Source organism: Oreochromis aureus, linkage group 15 (assembly GCF_013358895.1).
Source record: "Oreochromis aureus strain Israel breed Guangdong linkage group 15, ZZ_aureus, whole genome shotgun sequence".
NCBI lineage: Eukaryota > Metazoa > Chordata > Actinopteri > Cichliformes > Cichlidae > Oreochromis > Oreochromis aureus.
Window position 1 is genome coordinate 34406714 of NC_052956.1, and position 24532 is coordinate 34431245.

At 41.2% G+C, this 24532-nt stretch overlaps 1 protein-coding gene across 2 annotated transcripts in view; it reads left to right on the forward strand.

Moving 5' to 3' along the window:
• Window positions 1-234: 234 nt before the first annotated feature.
• The window catches only part of mast3b (microtubule associated serine/threonine kinase 3b), a 40151-nt gene continuing 15853 nt past the window's right edge, over window positions 235-24532 (forward strand). For both annotated transcript variants that reach the window (XM_039599142.1, XM_039599143.1), the window contains exons 1-5: window positions 235-575; window positions 3015-3104; window positions 14713-14801; window positions 17466-17538; window positions 20133-20211. In XM_039599142.1, the coding sequence (XP_039455076.1) occupies window positions 529-575; window positions 3015-3104; window positions 14713-14801; window positions 17466-17538; window positions 20133-20211 (378 nt within the window). In that variant the 5' untranslated portion in view covers window positions 235-528. The remainder of the gene's footprint in view (window positions 576-3014; window positions 3105-14712; window positions 14802-17465; window positions 17539-20132; window positions 20212-24532) is intronic.

A 24532-nucleotide genomic window follows, 5' to 3' on the forward strand; every position in this document is an offset into this window, starting at 1 on the left:
AGAAATACAAAACACACGACGCGGCGCCTTCAGACTCATCGGGTTTGTGAATAAAACCTCCCTCTCGACATGAATTTCTAGTCCTCACCCAAGCTCGACTCTGCCATGGCTGTCACCCACCGCCCAAATTGATTTGGCCACCCCCCTTCCCCCTCGCTTTCCTCCCTTCCCTCCCTTCCCACCAGTCACATGGAGGTTAGCGGTGACCCATCGTTCCCTCGGTTTTGTGGCAGTCGCTCGCTCTCTGGTGCGCTTGAAAGACGCACAGGGGGAACAAACAAACTAAAAGCGCAAAACTGCCAGGGAGATTTACTTATATTAGATTTAACTGCCTTTTTTTAGTTCTTTTATTGCATCTGTTGCTAAGGAGAATCAACCCGGAATCCGCTGAAGCCGCTGGGAAACGATATTTGGTTAAAGGGGTTATTTTTAGTCCCCCACGGCGGCGATGAGTGGCTGGAAGCCGGCTGTGAGACCGAGCGCTGCTGCGCTGTGGTAAGTGAAGCCCCAGCTCGGTGCTCAGGAAGAATGAAGTCGAGACGAGATAAACTGAAGATCCCCTCTCTGACTCTGGAGTAAGTTCTGTTTTTTTTTTCAAACAAACAAACAAAATGTTTTCGTGCTGTGCTGCAGATGTGAAACCACTAGTTGCCCTGTGTGGCTGCTGAATTTGAAGTTGCAGTAGGTGAGAAATAAGAGCGTTCACGCGCTCGTGTACAACCGATGGTGTCAACAGAGTTTTAGATGCGCTGTGGCTTTAGTTCAAACCTTCAGCTATCTGCTGCGCAGTGAAGTTAAACAGCCACCTGAGCACGAAAGATGTAAAAATAATCTCTCTCTGGGTGATGGCATTCTCATTGTCTTGGTAACGGCTTCGGCTTATTCTCATATTTTGAAGACGATGCGCTTTGGAGACTGTAGGAGTCAACAGGTGTCTCACCAGCAACCTTTATGTCTTTGGAAACATCATCAGTGCTCTCAGGAAGACCCAGGCGTAAAATTGGCAGATCCCCCAGCCTGCCCGTTAATCTTTAAACTGAGCTGAAGTGGAGAAATCAAGCTGTCCAACCTTGAACTGGATCCGTGTTTGCTCAATTCACGACTGGTTAAAGGTGTAAAGCCAAACTAGTGAAAACAGCACTAAACTTGTGATGGCGTTGACATATTTTGTCCGTGAAATGACTTCATCCAGATTCCCGATCCTTTAATCTCACCAAATGTTTAATTTCATATGACTTTCTGTTTTTTTTCCCTTCTCTATTGTCTGTTTTTTTAAAGCTCAGTCCACAAGTCCGGCATGAATCACATCGTGGCCTTTCCACAGGACCAACACACACTGACAGCGTTTTATTTAGCAGGATAGACACTGGCTTTTCTTATAATTACTAACCTGTAATTTTTGTCTCTATCAAAGCCCATGACTGCAGTCTTATGTCCACCCACCCTTCCTTCTGAGTGAATATAGCCTTTTTTTTTTTTGCATTGAGAAAAGGGAGGGGGTTAGGGAGCGGGAGGGGTGGGGGTTCCTGCTGCTACCCACTGGGATGCTGATCCATAAGGCGTAGGAGCTCCCTTCTCGCATCCTCATCATCCTCTGATCCATGCATCCATCTGCCTCCTCTGTGGACCATCTCAGTTGAGCATGCGTTGGTTTCATTTCATTTTTAGGCACTCCTTAGCTTCTGAGATACAGAGGAGGTTTCACGCTTTGCAAGCAGGGAGGGTCTAAGGGTCTTAATGATGGCACCCACTGAATCAAACCACTACTGGAAGTGCAAATGTGAAAAGTAACACTTTCCTGGCATTCAGATAGACTTTGTTGTGGTGATTTGTGCTCTTCGAGTATTTAGCCAGATTTGTAGTTGTAGTGACACTTTGGATCTTACAATGTAAAATATGGATAACATGGAATAATAAGAAGCCAGTAGCCAGTGGGATGCTGATCTGAGCACAGTTGTAATAGGATTGTAGTTTTTAAGTACAGCCAATGGATGTTATCTGATGATTTGTAGCTACCGCCGGTCTGAATATCAGAGCCTCCCTGAACATTTAGGAAAATCTGAAATGAGTCAGTCTGAGATTTTCCGCTCTGTTTTCCACTCTGGACAAGATTGGAGATAAAATTGAAGTGCAGTATGGAAATGACAGATTATTCACTCAAGCACCACTCGGGGCTTTTCTTTAAAGGGTCTTAAGGAGAAGAAGTGTCAAAATGAAATGCAGTGCAATGACTCGCATGTGTTGCTTAATTATGAGGAGGCACTACAGAATGAGGAGTCTTTGTGCGAGGAGTTGTTTTTCCTACCGTCCGCCCTGCATTACTATGACAACATGTTCATTAGTGCTGTGGTAGCCAGGGCTGTGTTTAGCACCGAGAAGCTTCTGCAGCACTGAGACAATAGCAGCTTTGTGGAACCCCGAAGGCAGAGCTTAAAATCTGAGAGAAAAATGCTTCACGCACTATGTCAGCGTTAGACAGATGCAGACTTTGGAGCGAGCTCGGCCTGCTTACCTCAACCGTGCATTAAGATGTGAAGTGGTAGCTGAGATTCATTAGAGACAGTGCTGTGCAGGTTTGGGTGTGCAAGAACTACAAGTGCATTGTTGTTTTTGATTTCAGGAAGTCAAACCTAGACTTATCTGATCTTAGGCATCTCCTAACACTGTTAAAGATTGCACTACATGTTCAATAAATGTGTGCTGGATGCTGAAATTTCCTGTCTAGTGTGTTGACAAGCAGCTGCTGACTTCCTGTTGTGTAAGAGCTCACACGAGATCAGTAGCCGGCTAATCAGATGCATCCAGGGATGCATCCAGCGAGCCTGTAAATAAACAGCGCTATCAGATGGGCATCGGCTTTGGCAGCCCCAGTGGTGATGTCAGCCGGGGAGAGGCGGGCATCGGCCTCTAACCTTGCGCCAAAGCTCCAGCACTGACTGATGATGACAGACACCTGACGGGCCAAGTTGCTGAGCCAGCTCACTAATCCACGTGACCATGTCTTGCTCTTACAGTTTGTCACCCACATGCCAGAGCCCCACCCTACTGAGCCCATGCAGCCCATGCAGCCCCTGCAGCCCCTTACAAACCCTTCATCCCTGGAGGTAAGAGAGCCAGGTCACACGCAAACTCTTCCTAAGAACTAAACCTATCTATTTTTAAATTAAATTAAAAAACAAAGAAACCAGCAAAAAAAACCCAAAAACTGACAATTTCCTGAACAGGTAATGTTAGCGTTACTGTTAACATGGGCCAACAAGTGTAACTGATTTTCATTTGCTTCAGAATAATACAGCTCTTATTATTTGGTTGCTTTTGATTATTTTATGCACTATTATTTCAGAATAGTGCATAAAAATGCACCAAATCATTCCTGACTGGATCAATATGACATAAAAAAAAATCATCATTTGCTCATTTATAAAAATCTTAATTTAACAATAAGACAATCTGGGTGTTTTTTTTCTGTTGCTTTTCCTGTTTGAGAAAAAAACGAGATCAGCAAAAAGTCCGAAATATCAGTTGAGTCGTGTGCTCTTTGTTGTCTTGTTGTTGTTTTTTTGGCATGTGAAGGTGCTTCTGTTTCACCAGTGAAGACGTGTCGTTTATTAGTTGTCTCTAAGTCTTAGTGGGTTGCTTGGCAACGGTGCTGGGTGCTGTGGAGGAAGGCAACACTGCAAACAGAGGCGGCTGCATCCAGCATGTTTCTGGATGTGTGAGCACCGCTAGGCTGTCACACCACACACTGAGCAGTAATGAATCTCATTTGCTCTCCTGAAAAATGAGCACAGTTTTTCTGGGGATGCAAAAAAACCTCTCACTCACATGATGAACATGCATTCATTTGCACATGGACATAGTCTGATTCCACAGCATGGCCGGCTCCATATTTGCTGGCTTTGTTTTTTTAACACCGTTTTGCATTTGTTTCACCACCCAGGCACATGCTCATTCTCTTGCATCAGATTCTGTATTTGTATGCAAGTTTCTTATTTCCCAACATCAACCCTTGGATCAGATACTGTGATTGTGCTGCAGTTTGGCTTGAAGGAAAACAAATGTGAGAAGACAACATGCCTCTTGCCTGGCGTAGGATTCATTTTCAGTTTTACCCATTTTAATCTGATGGCAGCATAGCCAAATCTTAAACGTAAACTACAGACAAAAACAAATTATGTTAAGCTACCACACCCTATGTAGCCGCCTGGTATGAGCTGTATATCCAATAAAACCTGTTTGATGACTAAAAAAAAGTAAATCACTTTAGAGTTTCTTTGTGTCAGGGTAGATGGAAGTTTATTTAAAATTTGACTGGAAACCAGTTCGAATTAGATTAAATAACATAAGGTGGCAAAGGTTTGAAAACAGGACTGAAAAATTCCAGCTATTTGGGAGAGTCACGTGAAAAAGATTAATTAGCTTTAGCAGCAATAACTTGAAGCAATCATGATTTCATCAGTCTCTCTCATCATCGTGGAGGAATTTTGGCCCACTCTTCGTTACAGCGTGGCTTCAGCTCACTGAAGTTTGCAGACGTTTTAGCACAGCTCTCTTAAGGTCTGTGCACAAATAGCCAGCATATAACCAAATCGTTAACACCTCGATTCTTTTCTTTTTCAGCCATTCTGTTATAGATTTGTTGCTGTCCTTGGGTCGCCCTGTTGAATTATCCACTTCTGGCCGTAGCTCTCATACACATGGCCTCACATTTGATTCTAGAATACTTTGGTATACGGTGACCTCAAGGTGCCCAGGCCCTGTGGCTGCAGAACAAGCCCAAATCATCACCCCTCCTCCACCATGCTTGATAATTGATGTGAGGTGTTTGTGCTGATGTGCTGTGTTTGATTTTTGCCAAACATGATACTGTGTATTGGGACCAAGCTTCTCTACTTTGGTCTTGTCTCTAGGACATCATCCTAGAAGCCCTGTGGTTTGTTTAGAGGCAGCTTTGTAAACCTAAGCTGCACTGCCATGTTCTTTTGATAGAGAAGAGGCTTTCTCTTGGCAACCATCACAAACAAGTTATACTTGTTTTGTGTTTTGCTAATTGCACTGTTATTGACTTTAACGTGTAACACACTAACTAAGGCCTGTAGAGTTTGAGTTGGAGCTTTTGCAGTTTTTTGCAGTTTGTATCGCATAGTCTGACCTTGGGGTGAATTTGCTGGGTCGACTTGGAGATATCTTGAATGTTTTCACTTGTGAATAATACAAATAATATTTCTTACTGTAACCCGATGGCTGTGAGTTGTTTGAAAATGACCCTATAGGCTCTCTCTAAGAGCTGTTTGCAGTAGTGACCCCTTGTGAGTAAGGGAGCAAGTGAAAGCAGCTTCTTCTGAGCATTTCACTGTCTTACCCTGAGGTGAATTTGCCTGGACGCCCACTCCTGGAAGAATGTGGCACTTTGTCAATACACTCCTAAATGCTCCAGACTGGCAAACTGACAAATGTCTGCTTTTGTAGAGGTGATGTTTACATTTGCTGATGATCGGTTGTCCTTACCCTTTTAATTCCTGTCACAGCAGATGAAGGTATGCTTAGACACGACTGCTCAGAATCCTGTAAAAACATTCTTTTTCACACGACTGTATGTTTAAGCCTTTAATGAAAAATGGCTAGACTGTATAGGAAACAATGTACATAGAGACACTAACAGTCACGAATGGTATGCCAGTGGTAACAAAGTCATTTCACTGAAAATATCTATAAAATTTCACTTGAAACAAAGCTGCAGTGATGGAAAGTGAAATGACCAAGCCTGAAAATATGGAATATTTTATCTTTGTTATCAGATAGCTTCAGGCACAGACATGCCTCTTTTTGTCAAGGTAAGGTGCTTGGTTACAGTTAGCTTAAAATAAAAGAAAGATTTCAGTCAGTTTTTGGGTCACAGAGATGACAAGATTACGTTTTAAAGAGTAACTTTAGTATTATGTGCAGAAGTGTTAGAAGGTTTTATTTTTAGGCCTGGTTGGTCTGAGACTCTAACTTGACACTTCTAATCTTATACATAATGAAGTTTTAAGGTCAGGTAAAAAATAACTAACTACAAAAACACTCGGGAAATAACTGTTGTACATGCAGACTTCTAATGATGACTTTAAATAGACTTGCTGCAGTATAATTAGAGAAACAAAAAGTTGCAGAGCTGGAGTCATATGGGTATAAGATGATGAATCCAGGCTTTAAAAATATCTATCTATCTATCTATCTATCTATCTATCTATCTATCTATCTATCTATCTATCTATCTATCTATCTATCTATCTATCTATCTATCTGTGTGTGTGTGTGTGTGTGTGTGTGTGTGCTAAGCCAAGAGTAAGTGCGCAAGTACTGGATGTAGTTTGTGCAGTGGAATGTACCACTATTCAATAAGTTTATCTGGAACTTCCCTCTACCAGGCTCCTAATGGTATACCCCAGCAACATCTTATGCTGCTTTCAGGTTTTGTAGGAAATTACCGCCAAGGTATGAATGCAAGCGGCATCTGTAAGTTTACTAGTATTGCATCATAAAAGGATAGTTTGCAGGTTTGCAGCAAAACTAATCATAAAACATATAAAGGCTGCTCTCTTTATATATTACACTTTTTAATTATTCTGGGTCTACTTGGACAAGATTTTCTATGGAAACTTAAGAAAGTAACAATGATCTTGCACTGTTGTTATTCTTTACATGGCAGTACACCAGGTTATTAAAGAAATACAGAAAAAATTAACTCTTTTAAACAGGAAAACTAAAAAAAAATAGAGATTCATTTTCCAGTTCATTGCAAATTATTATGATTTAATACTTTAAAAGGGGGATTGGTGATATCTGCATATTGTCCTGTCTCGTTTACACACAGGTTTACGCAACTATTTTTTCAATATTATGTTAATTTCGTAGTTAAATCATTATACCCTTCCACACAGAGAGGTAAAACCATACATACTAAAAGAATTCAAGCTAAGGTTTGACCTATCTGAAGCCTATATGAAAAGTGTGGCTGTCTCAGGCTAATGTAGGTTATAAATAGTCAAGATAGAAAGTAGAGGAAAAACAGCTTTTAGCAGGTTTCTAGCACGTTTGCGTGGTAGGACTCAGCGTGGTTTGGATTTTTACTCCTACAGTCTTCAGTGGTGTCAGTTTTTTTTTCTTTGCTCTGCTTTTGTAATCTGAGCTGCAGCACCGTCTGTTAGAGTCTTTAGCTGCAGTTATGGCAAACCAACACTTCTCCCCCACCTCTGTTTCAAAATCCCAGGGTCATTAATCATACAGAAAACAGCATGACTGAAAGCTTTATTTTATTAATCTGTTACAGGAATATTGTATGTATTTGGTATCTTTACATGACTCACACTTTCAGTCTTACAAATAATATTACTTTTGCATTTTTAGCAAAGAGAGAGAGACAGAAATTGCCTTACAGGCCAGCTATGTCTCATTTGTAGTCAGCACTGGGACCACCAAATCGAGGCTGGGTTTCTGACCATAACTGAAACCAATACCTTTGTTTCCACTCTGGGAAATTACTTAGCCAGATCCAGTCCACACTAAAATATTGCCATCGATGTTATCTTTTCGTGCATGCAGGGCTCGCAAAATCGCAAGCCCGACGTCCCGGGGCTAGCGATTTTTCCAGTCGGGCTACCAAAATCTATCTCAGCCCTGCCCGTCGGGCTATCATAGGAAGGGAAAATATATGTCAATGCTTTTGCATTCTTTCGAAAATGTAGCTGAGTAATTATGTCATCGGCATCGATGAGCCACTGCCAATATGTGACATGTTGAAATCGCGTTTGAATTTGTGCTTTTTTGCTTTCACTATCACTTTGCGATCGCGCGAACGGTGTGTAGATAGCGGCAACACTGATTGGCGAGTGACGATTAATTGCGCACCAATTCCTCTGACATCGTCTTATCACTCATTAGCTTACTATTCAAACGTGACAAGTGAAATCTCCCACAGCAAGCTTAAACATGTGAGAGGTTGATTGCGCAGAGAATCGCTGACCGTTATGTGAAGTGCGTGTGTAAAAGCAGCAGGATTTACGCCCGGTATTTAGGTTCTGCTGAGCCAAAGAAGACAGGTCAGGGTGAAGAAGGGCAGCCAAATAAAAGCCTACCACAAAACGGAAAAGTTATGACAAATCAGACTATGAGGCAAAAAGAAAGCTCAGCTTTTTTGGTTTCATGGACAAAAGAATTTCTGTGGCTGGAATATGACGAGCTAAATAACATGATGTTCTGTCAGGTGTGTTGTGAGTTTCATTTCATTTGAGTCGACAAGCGCCTTTGTAACTGGGACCAGTAATTTTAAGAAAGACTCCATCAGAACCCATGAGAAATGCAAGAAATTCATTATTGCTCAGTCTGCAATATCTTTCCCAGAACAAACAGCAATTGCAAAAAACATACTAAAAATAAACCAAGCACAAGAAGAAGTCCTGAAAAATCTTTCAAAAGCGTACTATGTTGCAAAGAGTGAACTACCATTGTCAAAATTAACAGTCTTTGCAAACTTCAAAAAGCAAATGGCCTCGATCTTGGTTCCACTCACCCCTTACCCGTGACTTCAGTGGAAATTTCAGATTCAGGATCTGACACAGACTGATTCATGTTCTACACAGTTCTTACAAGTTCATAGAAATTTCTGTTCAATTAGAACCAAGTATTTGAGTTGATGACTGTGATTTTTATACAGTTGTTGTGATTTGTATTTTAACAACTTTCTGATTAATTTTTGTTTCCGTTACAATATTATACTTTGTATAATATTGTATAATATTTTGTTTCCGTTACAATATGTATAATATTGTAACGGAAACAAAAATTAATCAGAAAGTTACAATATTATACTTTAATGTATAATATTGTAAAGGAAACAAAACATTAAAAAATTGCTCTCTTTTTTATTCGGGCTACTTAAATTTTTTTTGGGCTACCAAAAACTGAAGAGTGCCTCCCCGAAGGGCTACCAGAGATTTTGAAATTTTGCGAGCCTTGGCATGTCCTAGCTAAAGTGAAGCGTTATTATTGGTACAGAATTACAATAATTAGAACATTAACAGATCCCAAGTTTAGGCAAAGCTGCTTCTATTCTAGTTGTTTACTGTCCAATACACGTGAAAGCACTGAAACTGAAAGACAGCTCTGTTGATGACAGTATACCTGCCCCACAACAGCCTAACTACAGTACACACATATACAAATATATATCTACACACAGCACACATAAATGAAGTATTATTATTCATCAGGAGGTACAGTATGGTTGCGTATTTGAATGTAGGGGCTCATTCAGGATTATCTATAAAAATTTGTGTGTAATGCTATCATCAGGCATGTTATGTATTTCTTAGACGGTTTAAAAAAAACATAAAATCAAACACTAGACCACATGCTCTCACAGTTTTTGATACCCAGTTACATTTATTTGGCAGAAATAGCAATCAGTTTTGCAAATACCAAAACAACTTTGTGTAGCTGGATTTAAGAAAAAAGTGCTTAAAGTTTAAGCTTTTAGAACATGTTTAACGCCACCTTGTGCTGGGACAGAAGCCAATAAATTTGCATTTATTTATGTTAGCTAACTAATAACAGAACCAATAACTCAGGGGAAAATACAGACACTATGGTCTTTGGCTCCAACAATGAGTTTCATGTTAAGTAATCAAGGCTATACTGTCCACTTTAACTGTCTGTCTCTTTAGCAGTAATTGGCTCTTCCTTGTTTGTCTAGCTGCACTAAAACTAGAAGATCCAGCTGTTAGCCGTAATGTTCAAGTTTTAAAGCACTTTATGGATGAGGACAGAGTGGAGATATGGGAAAGAGCTGTTAAATCTAGTGCTGCACACAAAAATGAATATGTATACAGTATATATAAATTTTTAAACCATTGCAAATGGGAATATAACTGGACTCAGAACTGTTTGTCAGGGTTTTAAGGGATTGCCACTGTCAATTTTATACCGTTTTGTAAGAATTAGATAACATAAGAAATCGACAAAGACACAGGTCAGTTAAAAAGCCCCAAAACTACAGCAGACTTTTGCGGCAGTGCGTAGCGAACGTAACGAGCGGGGCATGAACGCAGCACGTCTCCAGCTTCCTCACGCTCAGAGACACGCAGCGAGCGGACACGGTGTGGACAAAGTACCGCGGGCTGAGAGGCTGTTTTCAGCGGTATCACTTAACCGACAAGCCGCGAAGGACGTGATGTCCCGGGGGTAGCGCTTTCCGTCAGACCGGAGGATGTGACGGCTGCTTCGGAGATGTTAGGACTGCACGAGGCGGTCTGACTCCGGCTTGAATACAAACGGAACCGCCGAAAAGAAGAAGAAGACGAAGAAGAAGCAGAGACGATGGTGGGGAGAGAAGCAGTATTAGCAGCAGCAGGAGCAGCTGGAGGGGGAGCGGATTTCATATCAAGTAGAGCTTATGTTTTTTGAAACCAGCATAAACTTTAAACGAGGGGTTATGCAAGAAAATCCTCCAGCATGTCGGATCCGATTCACTGGTCTGCGGTGCCGAGCCAGAGCAAGTCCCCTTTTGTTTCGGTGTCTCTACTGAAGCGCTCAAAGAGGTACTTATCAGAAGTTGACATACCGGAGGCTGAAACTAGCCCACATAGCTATTTAGTCTTTAAAAGCTACCACATACGATTACATTAGTCTTCACTAACACTCTCAAACGTCTCCGTTTACGTTTAACAACCTGAGCTAGCTGCTGCTTCAGATCAGCAACCCGATCGCTTGAACTTTAATCCAGTGTTTGCTCTCTGTAACTCTTTTGTTTTTGTGGTTATAAAGAAAACATCGTATCTGAAGCTGTTTGCAGACAATATTTGCTATAAAGCCAATATTCTCAGAGGCAGGAGCTTAAAATCATAGGCGCGGTGTGCAGTTTCCTTTGTTGAAATTGGATGTAGCATGACAGCAGGTCTGCATGTGTTTGTCAGTGGATGCACTTTGCAGCTGGCACATAAAGATGTGCCAGACTAAATAATGAAATTATATGTGCGGATCTCTGTTTAGATTGGTGTGCTCCACATTGGATTTGGGATTAGGGTTATAATGACTGCCTGGAAGTCATGTTTAGGTGTAATGTATTGTGTTTACTGTTGGCTGACTGGAGATAAGGTCTGCACCTGTTAACTTCCTTGTGCAGGATGTCACACAGGATCACTAGTGATTAGTGTCACTGAGTGATTGATATGCTCCCCAGAACGTGCCCGGCACAGTCTGAAAGAGCCCCTCTGGCCATCAAATACTTTAAATTTGCAGCTGGACATCTTAGATATTGAGATTTTTTTATCAGTGCAGCCAGAAGTTATTTAATCAGGTGACTTTTCTCGATTCATCTTCTAAAACATCAGAAGGTCTTTGCTTCATTTTATCTGCATCATAAATTCGGACTGGAGTGCTTGGACCAGCAACTTTGAAATGTCAGATTTCCTCCTTTTAGGGGATTATTTAGCATTCCCTCCTTTTTTCCTGTTCAAACACACACACAGTGTTGGACATCTGTTGACCAAGCTGGGCCGGCTGCTGCGGTCAGTGTGCACACACCCCCCTTAAGGCTTGATTCCGGTGACAGAAGGGCATCCTTTTTGGATTGTGGCTCTCATGAGTTTTCTCTCTTGATCTGTCATGCTGATGTGTCATGCATTTGCCTGCAGATTACAGTTGTAGTTACGTAAACTCGTCTCAAGGCAGAGGTGCTCTGAAGGCGGAAATTATCTCACTGGTTGAGTTAAATTCCAGTGGGCAGAGAAAAGAAACAAAACACATAAAAAACACAAGCTGTGGTTCTTAACGCTCATCTGTACTGGGCTATGAATGCTGTATTTTTGGTAAGTGTGAAAAAAAGAAAAGAGGTAAAAATAACAAAGTAAAGAAAGAATTAGCTCATCAATAGTGTTGGGTTAACACAAGAGCAAGGTGGAGATATTGAGATTGAAAGGATGTGCAGCAGGTTAGGGTGATTAAAGGACCGAAATGGAAATGTAATAACGAGTGAATGGAGTGTGCAGAGAAGTTAGGAGTACTTAGACGACCTGATGAGTCAAGGAACTGAGAGATTGAGGACAGATCGAGGAAAGCAAGTGAATAAGGAAGTGAAGAAGATTAGTGAGGAGAAGTGAGGGCAGCGGTGAAGGGAGATTAAGAGTGAAAAGGTGGTTATGTAAGCATGTCCAGCTGGCATACCTGTAGAGGTATGCAGATGTCTAGGAGAGAGGGCAGTGGCATTTTTAACCAGGCTGGTAATTACAATCTTGAAGAGCAAGAGGATGCCTGGGGAACTGAGAAGAAGTGTACTGATATCGATTTTCTAGAATGATGTGCAGGACTTTAGTAATTACAGATGGATAGAGTTTATGAGCCATACTATCAAGATATGGTGAAAGAGTCGTTAAAGGTAGATAAGAAGAGAAGCAGCACTATGGCTTCATGCTGAAAAAGAGCATGTTTGCTCTGAGGGTGCTGAAGGAGAAGTGTAGAGGTCAGAAAGATGCTCTCTAATGCATCCATCGGAGTATGAATGTTAGACAGAAAGCACTTAGGTGTGGAAAAAAGTGGTTGCATAATTGGGTGAATGTGGCATGTTGCATAAAGTGCTTTGAGTGCTTCAGTAGAGTAGAAAAGCACTATATAGGAACCAGTCCATTTACCATTTGAGGATTGTTTGAAGATGGTGGCACTGACAGGAAGACAAGCAGAGCTAAAGATGGAGAAGATTGGTATCAGAGGGACAACTCAGGTTGACAGACAGAGAGGCAAAGTTGAGACGGTTTTGGACATCTGCAGGGCAGGGCTAGTGGAATTATTTGACTAAGGATGTTGGAGATGGAGCTGCCAGGCAAAAAAGGAAGACCTCTGAGGAGGCTCGTGGATGTAGGGATGGAGGACATGCAGAGGGTTGGTGCGACAGAAGAGGATGCCGAGGATAGGGTGAGAGGGAGGCAGATGATCCGCTGTGGTGACCTCTGAAGGCAGCAGCCCAAAGAAAAAAATGATAATAGCTCATTCAGCTGAAGGACTGCTGAAATAATTTCATTTCATTGCCCTTGTACAATTTTCAAGACTTGCTAGTTCTCCTACAGCACTGGTCACAATTGATCATCAAACGGGTTTTCTCTCAAACTGTGATATAGATCAAGGTCACATTTGTTATTTTCTGTGCAGTAACCTGTGAACTGTGGTGATACATTGGCATTCTGTTTATTTTTTACTTGCCTGACATCATTGCTACTAGTATTAGCATTTAAATATTGGAAACTTATTGTTTAAAAAGGGATATACTTTCTTTAGTTTCTTTCTCTCATTTAATCTCAAGAAATACTAATAAAACTAACAGATGCAACATTATGACTGAACAGAATACTAAACACCCTTCCAATCTTGCACAAAAGACAGTACAGTAGATCATTTTCAGACCCATGTGGTCAAGAATCGCCATCCACACTGTTGTTTATTGGTTGTGTTTAAACCAGTAAAAAATTAAGCCTCAGGGTCCAGAAAATGACCTTCAGATGACCTAAAGTGCAGGCCTTTCTGTGTGGAGTTTGCATGTTGGTCTCATGTCGACGTGGTTTTACTCGGGCTTCCTCCCACAGTCACAAGTCACGCATGTTAGGTCATCTGATAATCCTAAATTGGGCGTGGGTGTGATGGTGAGCGTGAATGTCTCTCTGTCGCTCTGAGTTAGCCCCGTGATAGGCTGGCCCCTGCAGTACATGTGCAGCAATGTATGAAAAAGGTCTTTTTGCTAATTAACGATGGAAATTTCTGCCTTCAAAACAAACAGGCAATTGCAAGAAACATTAAAAAAATACTGAAATGAAATTAAAAATGTAAGGACATCCTAAAGATGGTAAACACAGACAACAAATTTAGACGTGTTTTTAAGGAATATCGCTATGTTTATTTTTTAAAATACGAAGTTATATGAGGATAGGACTCGGATGTCCAGTATCTCCACAGCACCATTTACCCCCATTTCTCCTTCCAGTGTGCACACAAAACAGACATGTTTTGGTGTTACTCAGTGTTTTTTCAACCGTCACAGCTTGGAGGATAACGGTCTGCTACGATAGAGGTCAAGTGTCTGCTTAATCTCCTCAGAGTTACACTGTCATGAGGCTTTTGTGTCGACAAGCTGCTGCTCAACACACATACTTAAAGCCAATCTGAAACACTGGAAGACTCAGATGACTCAGACCTGTAATTATAGGTGGAAGAAGTCATGGCAGCAGCGATTACGCTCACTTTGAAGGAAACCAACAGGTTATTATTTTCTGGCATTGCCTTATCCTTCTTCTCATCAGTTAAAAGAGCTGCTGGTATTATCAGCCTGTTTCATACAGTGCTCTGTGTTAAAGTGTGGGGCTGCTGTCATTATTTTAAAAGTGAGAAAGTTGCAGGTTTCAAAGAGACCTTGTTGAGGACATAATGAGAAGAAATAAAGCTTTGTTATTCACTGATCATGAACGTAACACTGCAACCAATTTGCAAGCATGCTAATACACCTGCAGGGCACAGATTACCCTACTGAGGCCAACGTTAGGTTATTTTCATCTGCAGAATACAGCAGTCACTTAATATTCAAATATACCACAGAAACACTTGTATATAAATTGTGATGGCAGATGCAGATAAGTGATATGTTTTGACTGTGACAGGCTGTTGAGGTTTCTCTTTTTGCTGTTTGTGCTCCAGCTGTCGCAGCAGCAACAGGAAGAGCCTCGGTGTCGGGACGCCGTCGCCTACGCTTTCCCGGCCGCTCTCCCCACTTTCACTCCAAACTGGTAAGACCTGTTTCAGTGTTTTCCAAAATCTCGGCACTGCACGGGCCAGTCAAACCGATGAAAGTGTGAAATGCTGCTATAGAAGCGTTTGCTTTGCTTGTTTCCATCTCACCTTACCAGCGTTGAGAAGAAGGATGTTCAGAGTTGTACGACCCCAATCCCAAAAAAGACAGGATGCTACATAAAATGTGCATAAAATCATAATGCAATCATCTGCATATCTCAAAAACACAGTAGAACAGAGAAAATATCAGATTTTTAGAGTGAGACATTTTACTGTTTCACGAAAAAATATGAACTTATTTTGAATTTGATGGCAGCAAAGTGTTTTAGAAGAGCTGGGACAGCAGCAACAAAAGGCTGGAAAAGTCAGTGGTGCTAAAATGCAGCAGATGGAGGAACATTTTGTAACTAATTAGGGTAATTGGCAAGTAACACGATTGGGTATAAAAAGAGCATCTTGAAACAAAGATGGGCAGAGGTTCATCATTTGGCAAAAACACATCTAGAAATTGTGAAAGAATTTCTTAATAATTTTCCCTAAAGTAAAATTACATAGACTTTCAAATATATCATCATCTACAGTATATAATATCGTAAAACAAGTCAAAGAATCTGGAGAAATCTCAAAAGGTAAAAAATCAGTATTGGATTCCTGCGATCTTCAGGCCCTGAGCCAGCACTGCTTTAAAAACATGCATGATTCTGTCATGGAAATCACTACATGGGCTCAGAACACTTCCAGAAATCATTTGTGCTATCCACAAATGCAGGCTAAAACTCTGTCATGCAAAGAAGAAGCCATATATGAACATGATTGAGAAACAACACTGTCTTCTTTGGGACAAAGCTCATTTAAAGTGGAAAGCTGTTTTGTGATCAGATAAATCAAAATTTGAAATGATTTTAGAAATCCATGGATGCCATGTTCTCTGGAATGAAGAGGAAAGGGCCCATCCAGCTTGTTATCAGTGCTCAGTTCAAAAAGCCTGGGGGGGGGTTCACTGGTGTCTATGGAATCAGCAGCTTGCACATCTGGAAAGGCACCATCAGTCTTAAAAGGTATTAACAAGTGTTAGAGCAACATATGCTTTCATCCAGACTACATCTTTCTCTTACAAAGCCTTCCATATTTCATCAATACAATACTAAACCACTTACTTTTCAGAGTATAAGAGCTGGGTGCTGAACTGACCGGCCTGGAAAATATTTGGTGCATCATGACATGAAAAATACACTAAACAAGAGTCAAGACTGTTGAGCAAACATAATCCTGTATAAGACAAGAATGGGAGAACATTCCTGTCCCAAAAGTCCAGCAGCTGGTGTCCTCAGTTCCCAGACGGTTTCACACTGTTGCTAACAGATGAGCAGATGCTACACAGTGGAAAATGTGGCCCCCTCCCAACTTTTAGCGATGTGTTGCTGCCATCAAATTTAAAATGACCTCACATTTTTCTTCGATATGTTCCATATCGATGTGTTTTCTAAGTTCTGTCGTGAAAGACTGCCAACCACTTATTTGTTTGTATTTCAGACTAGTCGACTAGTTTACAATTCTGAAAAATACTGACTACAACTGTTAATTTTCTACATTAAGTACTGCAGAACAGCATTTGTTCACTCAGCTGGCATCTGTATTGCTTCCCACTTTAATTATTTTCAGCTTAACATCACAGATAGACAGATGGGGGCTGCTGTTTGCCAGGGTTGAATTCTGGTCTCGTCTTCTAAAAAAAAAAGAAACAAGAAGAAGAAACACTGCTGTGTCTACAAATAACAGACAACTTAGTGAAGAACCAGTTTTAAGTTGTATCTTTAACACTTTGTTACGAGCTGCCTGTCACAAAACACACAATATGTTCTCATTTCTTTAGCTGAATTTATGAAAAATATCAAAGATAACTCAGTTTGACAGCCATAAAATAGCATTTTTGCACCAATAAGGTGATTCTCGAATAAGGTGCACCGCTTGTACATGAGTTAGTTGACTAAACAATTAAACTACCTGCACATATCCCTTACTAGCACTAGCATGTCCTACTTATAGAACAACATTGAGACAAATTTATGCTGGTATAGAGCCGACTGTACTGCAGCCGCAGCTTAATGGAGTAAGTTGAGGGAAATCTTTTGCTATGTCTTGACAGAAATCATGACAGTGTAACATAGTTTAGGGACAGGAGATACTGAGATGCTTGATGTCACCCTCCTGCTTTCGAAATCAGCGGCAGATGCTGTAAAGCCCCTGAATGCAATGAAGCAGCAGGAAAAAATAACTTTCGTATCCTCATAACAGCAGTATGTATCTGTGCTTCCTTTTGAACTCAATCACGCTAAGGATGAGCTAATAACCGAGTGCAATCACACTCTAGTTGGGCACTCAACACTCGCATGTAAACAAACTATGGTCTCTAGTGTACCCAAATCTGCAGACTCAAACAAAGCCAAGCACGATGAGGCTTCTCCATGAATTAAGAGCGTTAGTAGACTGGAAGCAACATTTGAAAAAGTAATATCAAAATGATATGTTGGACCATTCGTGCTGGCTTTGCACTGATGATAGGTTACTGCATAGACGTGATGTTATGCATTTTCCATTCCATTTTCTCATGTGTTATTACAGTGCTAACTTTTATTTATTTATGTTTTTATGTCTTTCAGCCACCAGCAGTCCTTTAGACAGTCCACGAAATGTGTCGACCAGTGCCTTCCTCAACTTTCCGTTTGCCCGAAGGTATGTCGGCAATGCTTCTTAACAGGTGTTCTCCTGGAGATTAGTATTTGCCTTGTTGCTGTTTTTAATCATGCTTGTATTCTGTTGGATGATGGACATTAATCAGCATCACTGCTGTTAAGAAAAAGCCACATGTTGATGTGGCATAAATACTACAATGAAACTTAAAAGTAAAAAGCTTATGTGTCAAAAGTTTGAACATAATCATAAAATCCATCATATTACACTTGAATGCAAAGTAAAATCAGCACAACAACAAGTGAGTATTTTTAAAGATATAATTTGAATCGCTTTATGATGTATTTTTGAAGTTCCTGGAACTGGCAACTCTTATGGTGAAGGTTGTTGGGGTTGTGCTGGTAGAGGATGATGTCAAGGGTCAACAGTGGTCAAAGTTAATGGTGCTAGCACATCAGTCAAGTCAACTTTGGTCCGGTGTTCCCCTTTTAAGAAGAAGAAACCACCTTTTTGTTAAAAGGAAACTTTTCTTTCCCACTTAGACTGTGTGCTTGAGCGTAGGGGGTCGTGTAGTTGTTGGGGTTTCTTACTAATATTTGAGGGTCTTTACAGTATCTCCCCTGACGATATGTCCTCTGAGGCAGCTGTTGATTTGAATTGGTACTATATAAATAAAACTGAATTGAGTTAGGTAGTCTTTTCTGACCTCTGAATCTCTTGGGCCATTGTTTAGCCTTACGTCTTTGTGATTTATTACTGTGAATCCAAATCAGCGAAGTACACACTTAAATAAATGACTAAAAAAAAGCTAACACAGGATCATGCTCTGAGGTTTTCCTGAGAGATTAGTATCCTGGAGCAGAGGCACACGGTCTTCATAAAAGCAGCGAGAGGGAAACAGCAGAAAGGTGACTGAGGCTGACTCAGCCGGGAGCGCTCCCCACCATCCTTAATGCTGCAGACTCCTCGGCAGGATGAGTGAAGTCACATGGAGGGTACCCCCCCCTTACTCACGCATCATTCAGTCCGGTTCCCATGGCAACATGCTCGTCTCGCTCCAGGCGTGCGTAGCCGACAAGTGAGACAGTACCTTAAAGACACCCGAGAACAGTCATTAAAAACTTATGAGCAGGTTCAGGTGCTGAGGACTGCTCTGAGAACACATCATAGCTTACCAACAAAATGACGGGCACTAGGTAAATATTTAATCATTAAATATTTAGATTTTTTCCTGTAGTATAATAAGCCAGTCAAATTAAAGGTCAGAGTAATGTCTTTTTTAAAAAAAAAAATTCATATACACAGTAATGGCCCTCGACTTATCTTGATATGCTGAACTTAGACTTGACTCTAATTTCATGCCGACGACAGAAATAAATTCTTGTGCAATCCTTTTCTTATTATCTCATTCTGTGTCATATATCAACTCCTAACCGTCACTGTGCTGCAATAAAATAGACTCACAGCCATGAAGAGAACTCTGTTCGTTACCTCGTGAAGCTCTGGTTGTCCTGTTGTCACTGTTTAATGAGACCCTTTAGTGGAAGGAGAGATGTCATGAGTATAATCCGTCTGCTGCTGTTGTTGTTGTTTTTGTGCCAGTCAAAGCTTTTTATTAATTTACTAAATCTGTCCCGATCTATTTAACACTATTTGTCAGGGTTGTATGCTTTTCTCTTAAGGGGGGAAAAAGGCAACGAGTTTATGCTATGTTATACGACAGACGCCTTTGCAGTATTTTTGTGTGATTTGATAAACTAAAGTGTGTTGATGCTGGTGATTTTCCTTTGGCTCAGGCTAAAACTCTCTGCCTAAGCAGGAAGAGCCCTTCTCTTGAAGTTTGCCACTCAGCCTATGCAGCTGCACTTATTTCTCCATACAATCTGTGTGAAAGTTTAGTGCAGTCCTTGCATCATTTCTCTGCGTGCAAATGCCAAATAACATAAACATACTCCCACCGCCACCCTTTTTTTGCAGCTGCACAGTCCAATCTACAGGTTCGTTCTTTCCAGCTTTTAAGTGAAGGGCTCTTCCTGTTATGTAACACACATCCTCAAATTAATTTAGTTTGCGCTCCACTCTTTGTATCTGGACAAATGAAAAGTGGCAAGGAAGGCAACATTGTCAGTACTAATCCCTCAGCTGAATGCCAGAGGTCACGGGTTCATTTGCGCAAGACTCTTAAAACTCACTGAAACTCACTTCTCTGCTTCTCTCTTTCTTGGTTTTTTTCTCTTGTCCTTGTTTCCGTTGCTGTCGTGATCGCAGCCACTTGGCTCGCGCGGACAGGTAGCTTCTTTTTCCAATTCTCGCATCGTCTTTTCGTCTAAAGCTTGTCTTTTCTGTTGTGTGTTTGGCACAAAAAATGTTCGTCCTTCATAAATTCTTATTGCTTGACTATCGAAATCAAGTGATGAGAGAAAGGGAGGGAGGGAGAAAGGGGCCTTTTATATTTATATATTTATTTATATATTTATATATATATGTATATGTGGGGGAAAAAAAGGCATAAATTTCATGCTCATGTAGTCACAGGACACCTCCGTTGTCTGTTATGTAACAGGTTTCACATATGAAATGCTAACTAATGCCTATGCCGCTGAGGCTTATGTAACGTGCATGTCTGCTTCCCTCAGAGCCGAGGGCCGACGATGGTCCCTGGCGTCCCTCCCTTCGTCTGGCTATGGAACCAATCCGCCGAGCTCCACCGTCTCGGTAAGACACCCGAAAAAATGGCGCCATCGTCCCCCGGTCACAACATGGCAGCCAGGCGATTCTAACACCTCACTCAGCCCAAATAGCACATTGGTTTATGCAATAAGGGACAGTGAATGCCAAGACCGATGATGACAAACCGCTAATTGTTTTCCTCCATCGTCTGCTTCAGTGAGTCATTCTCCAAGTCTGTGGAACTCAGTGTAAGAAGTAACACACACACACAGTCTGTGTGGATGCATATTAATGAGGAGATGAGGGGAAGGAAATTTAAATAATTTCAGGAACTTTTATTTTTTCTGACAGCCTTTATTCAAAACACAAAACATCATAACATCACATTAACAGTACACACAAACATTAGTGTTTGGTAGCTTTAAACAGCATTTTTGAGCAACACGATGTCACAGTGATTCAACCAGATGTTTTTAAAAGACGGCGAATTGTCTTATTGCAGAATAAAGCCGTAATTGTATTTACTGGATGATGTCACCAGACGGCATTCAGATGAACAGTTTGTAATGGCGGCAGTCTGCCAAGTCTTTGAAAGTCTGCCGTGTGGAGCTATAATAAGGAGGTTTATTGGCCGACCCGGGCATAGATAGTCCCAGAGGTCAGTGGGGACAATAGGGCTCTTCAGTGGCCCTCGCTGCCCTCTTTATACTGAGGCTTTACAAAGAGACTTCGCAGATGCTGCCCCTCTGGCCCCGTTCTGTTCACGACACATGGACCGCAAAATGAAACAGATTGCCGGCAACAGACACCGTCCCCTATTTAGCTTGAAAAGATGTTACTCTGTGCCTCGGTAGACATGGAAGATAACTGCAAATAATAATAATGCCTCTGTAGGCTTTTTTTTTTTTTGGCCACCTAAATTCATATACATTGATGTACATTCATGTACATTGTGAATTTGGATTTAAGGCAGATCTTAACAGGTGCCTGATCAGTTTTATAGGAATGCATAAGTGGAATATTCTGGTCTGAAAGATGGTATGTGGAATTATTTTACATCACCGAGTTCATTCGTTAGCTCTTTTAAACAGTTATAAACTTTCAGTGTGTTGTTTTTCAGGTGGTCTGAAAAGAAACTAGACTCTTACGTCTCATAGCAGATCACAGATCTTTCCAGATTCAGTTACTCTCACTAAAGTTGTACACAGTAGTGCATCCATCCATCAGTATTAGAGCTGGGCGATATAAGATTTTTTCATATCACGATATGTTTTTTTCATTTCAGGCGATAACGATATATATCACGATATAAGCCAAATAACTATATTTGTAAGATTTAAATGTGCCGTTGCTCACAAGTGAAATGTAAAATAATCAGCAGCTTGTTTTGATTTAAATATTTATTTCCCATAATAAGTTCAACAGGGTAGATGTACTTAAGGAACATGAGACTTCAGTTTCAGATAAATAAAGGCAAATATTGCAAACTACACAAAAGGCAGCCGCTAAAGCGTTTAAGTTTCAAAACAGAACAAACAAAACAGACTAAATTGTCAATTCCACTTAGAAACAAAATATTAATTCTAAAAATAAATCTTAGTTTGTTTTACAGAAGAACAGACAAAATTGACTAACCTTTGTCAATATCAAATAAACTGAGAACTAAAAGGAAATTCTCAATCTCTCCTTGTTGTATAGCTTAGCTTTTCAAACAGTTTTAACAGTGACTTTAGTCTGACAAAAGCCGAATGACGAATTAGCGCTTTCAGTCAGAGATTGAGCATGCACCGCTTTATTGTATTTCCAGACTTGCTTTCGGCACAATTTACAGTGCGCGCTACTCTGTTTTTTGTCAGACTTGAAATAGCCGAAATACCTTCACACTACGGAACTTCTATGGCCTTTCCGTTCGAGAAGCTCTCCGGCATTGGAGCCATCATCTGTTTTTCCTTCGGTAACCTTCGCTCACGCTCTCGGTTGATTTTTCTCTAGTCGGCACACTCATTTCTTCCATTACCTGGGCAGCCCGGCTGCAAAAACAAATACACACGTGCGCCTTGGCACTTGTGCTGGACGTAACAAGTCATGTGACGTGACGCTGCGGCTGTGATTGGTTCGGCTCTGCGCTACTTAATTTGGATTGGCTGTTCTTTTTTTTCTTTTAAGAGGACAAGAGAGATGAGGCCTATCGCAATAGTTTAATTTTTCCATCGAGAAAAAGTTATTTCGCAATACATATCGTTATCGTTCTATCGCCCAGCTCTAATCAGTATCCAGTTCAGGGTTGCAGGTGGTCTGGAGCCTATTTTAGCTATCATAGTGCGAGAGGCAGGGCACACATCAGTAAAGGTCGCCAGTCTGTCGTAGGGCTAGTAAAATGCAAAGAATAAAGATTGTCCAAGCAGAAAATCGCAGTACTGCAAAGGAAAAGAGCACCTTCTCATGGGAGAGCAGGGTTTGAAACCCGAGCGAAGCCAAAACTCAGCACATGGATAGGCCTGTGCTTGTCTTGTAAGACGAGCTTAGCTTTAATTTTATTTTTTCCCCTTCGATGATCCTTTAAGTCAAGCTGACAATGCAGAACCGATTTGAGTTTGCTGTTGTCCTTTGCTTTGCCCGACTTGCCTGAACCCGTTTGTGACCTTCAGTCTTAACAGCCTACCTTGTTGAGTGAGTGATGCCACCTGAAAAGCAGGACTGACAAATTGCAACATTAGTTGTTTTTCTTCTTTTGCGAAAGCAGCCCGCAGTAGTTACAGGGCCGATGGGTTTGACTGTGACCAACACAAACTGCTGCATATATCAACATGTAAAGCTGGCTTAGCTAGCTCTTACTAATCATGAACACAGCAGCAAATCTTTGTCAGTTTGGGAAGCTGTTGGGCCTTTGTAGTGTTGAGGTGAAGATCCTTTCTCCGTGATTTTCAATCTTAAGTCATTTTTGCGTTCATTTAAATATTTTTCCACTCTTTAGTAGGGATGGGTATCGTTTAGGTTTTATCCGATAACAGTACCAAACCGGTACTTTTGAAACGGTGCCGGTGCTTAAACGGTGCTCGAACCGGTGCTTAAAGAATGAAGAACACACACTTTGTCCAAAAACCTCTCATGTTTAGCTGTTTTTTTTTTTTTGTAAAAAGATAACAATGTTAGCCTTTTCTGCAGCTATAGGGCATATATGGTCTCACTCTTGGCTGGAAGCAGTGCTTAAACAATGGAAATAAACACAAACTTTGTCCAAAAACCTGTAGCTGTAGCTGTTTCCCACTTTTTCTTTGGTCATTTTAGCCTTTTTGTGCCAGGGTGAAGGGAGTATCTGCCATCAAACAAGAAGACAGCCGCATGTAACTACGACGGTGTTTGCTAGTTCACCTTACGTGCATTAATTTAATAACGTGGTTAGCCTACTCAACGTAAATTACACACGAACAACATTAAGCTACTCACGCAGAGAAGAACGGCTGCTGCTGCTATCTTCCGTCATCATTCTGCTACACTGGCAGGGCTAGGGGCCAGGACTCTACTCGGGTTCTTGGGGGATGTTGCTAACTCCGGGTCCGATAACAGGCACCACACCCGCAGTAGATGTGCACGGTGTGAGGTCTCGCAGCAAGCTATCAAATACAGCGCATTTCTCGGCTTTTAAAAAAACGCTATGCATCGCCAGGTGTTTCATCGGAGGTGTTACCTCCTTTGCACAGTATCACAGTATCAGCTTAAAGCACTTGTTGCAGGCTGCTGAGTTTGCATCTTTTGCTGTGAAGTACAGCCAGACTTTTGACCGCTTTGCCTTGGGCGTTTTTAATCTGTAGCTCTGCTCTAAAAGAACGTACGTACCTGGGCCCGCCTACTACGCTTGCAAAGGTAAAATGATTGGCTAGAATCCAAAGTGTATGATATCTCAGTAAAATAAAGCACTGAAATGTGCGCTGCTTTTCGGTCTGGTTACTACCGTTTATGTCAGAACCAGTGCCATAATGGCACCGGATACCGGTACCCATCCCTACTCTTTAGAAGCACTCCAGAAGGTAATGGGTCAAAAGTAAAGATATGGATATATGGGGTATTGTCCTTTAACATTTATTCACATGTCAAAACAAGTAGCTCAGGAGGGCTGAAGAGATGCTGCTTGGTGTTTTGGTTAAATCAGCTTCAAAAGAAGCTCAGTATGTTTAAATGTGAAAGTAGTTGTATTTTTCTCATTTGATGGATTCCGAGAAACTTGATTCTTTTCATCTGGACGCAGAGTTTTCAGCGGGAGGAACCTCAGCTCATGACAATTTGCATATTAATGATGATGAAACTGACCTCACGACCCATTGTTAGTCAATGGTGCCAGTTTCGGTCATTATCTAGTGTTTATAAG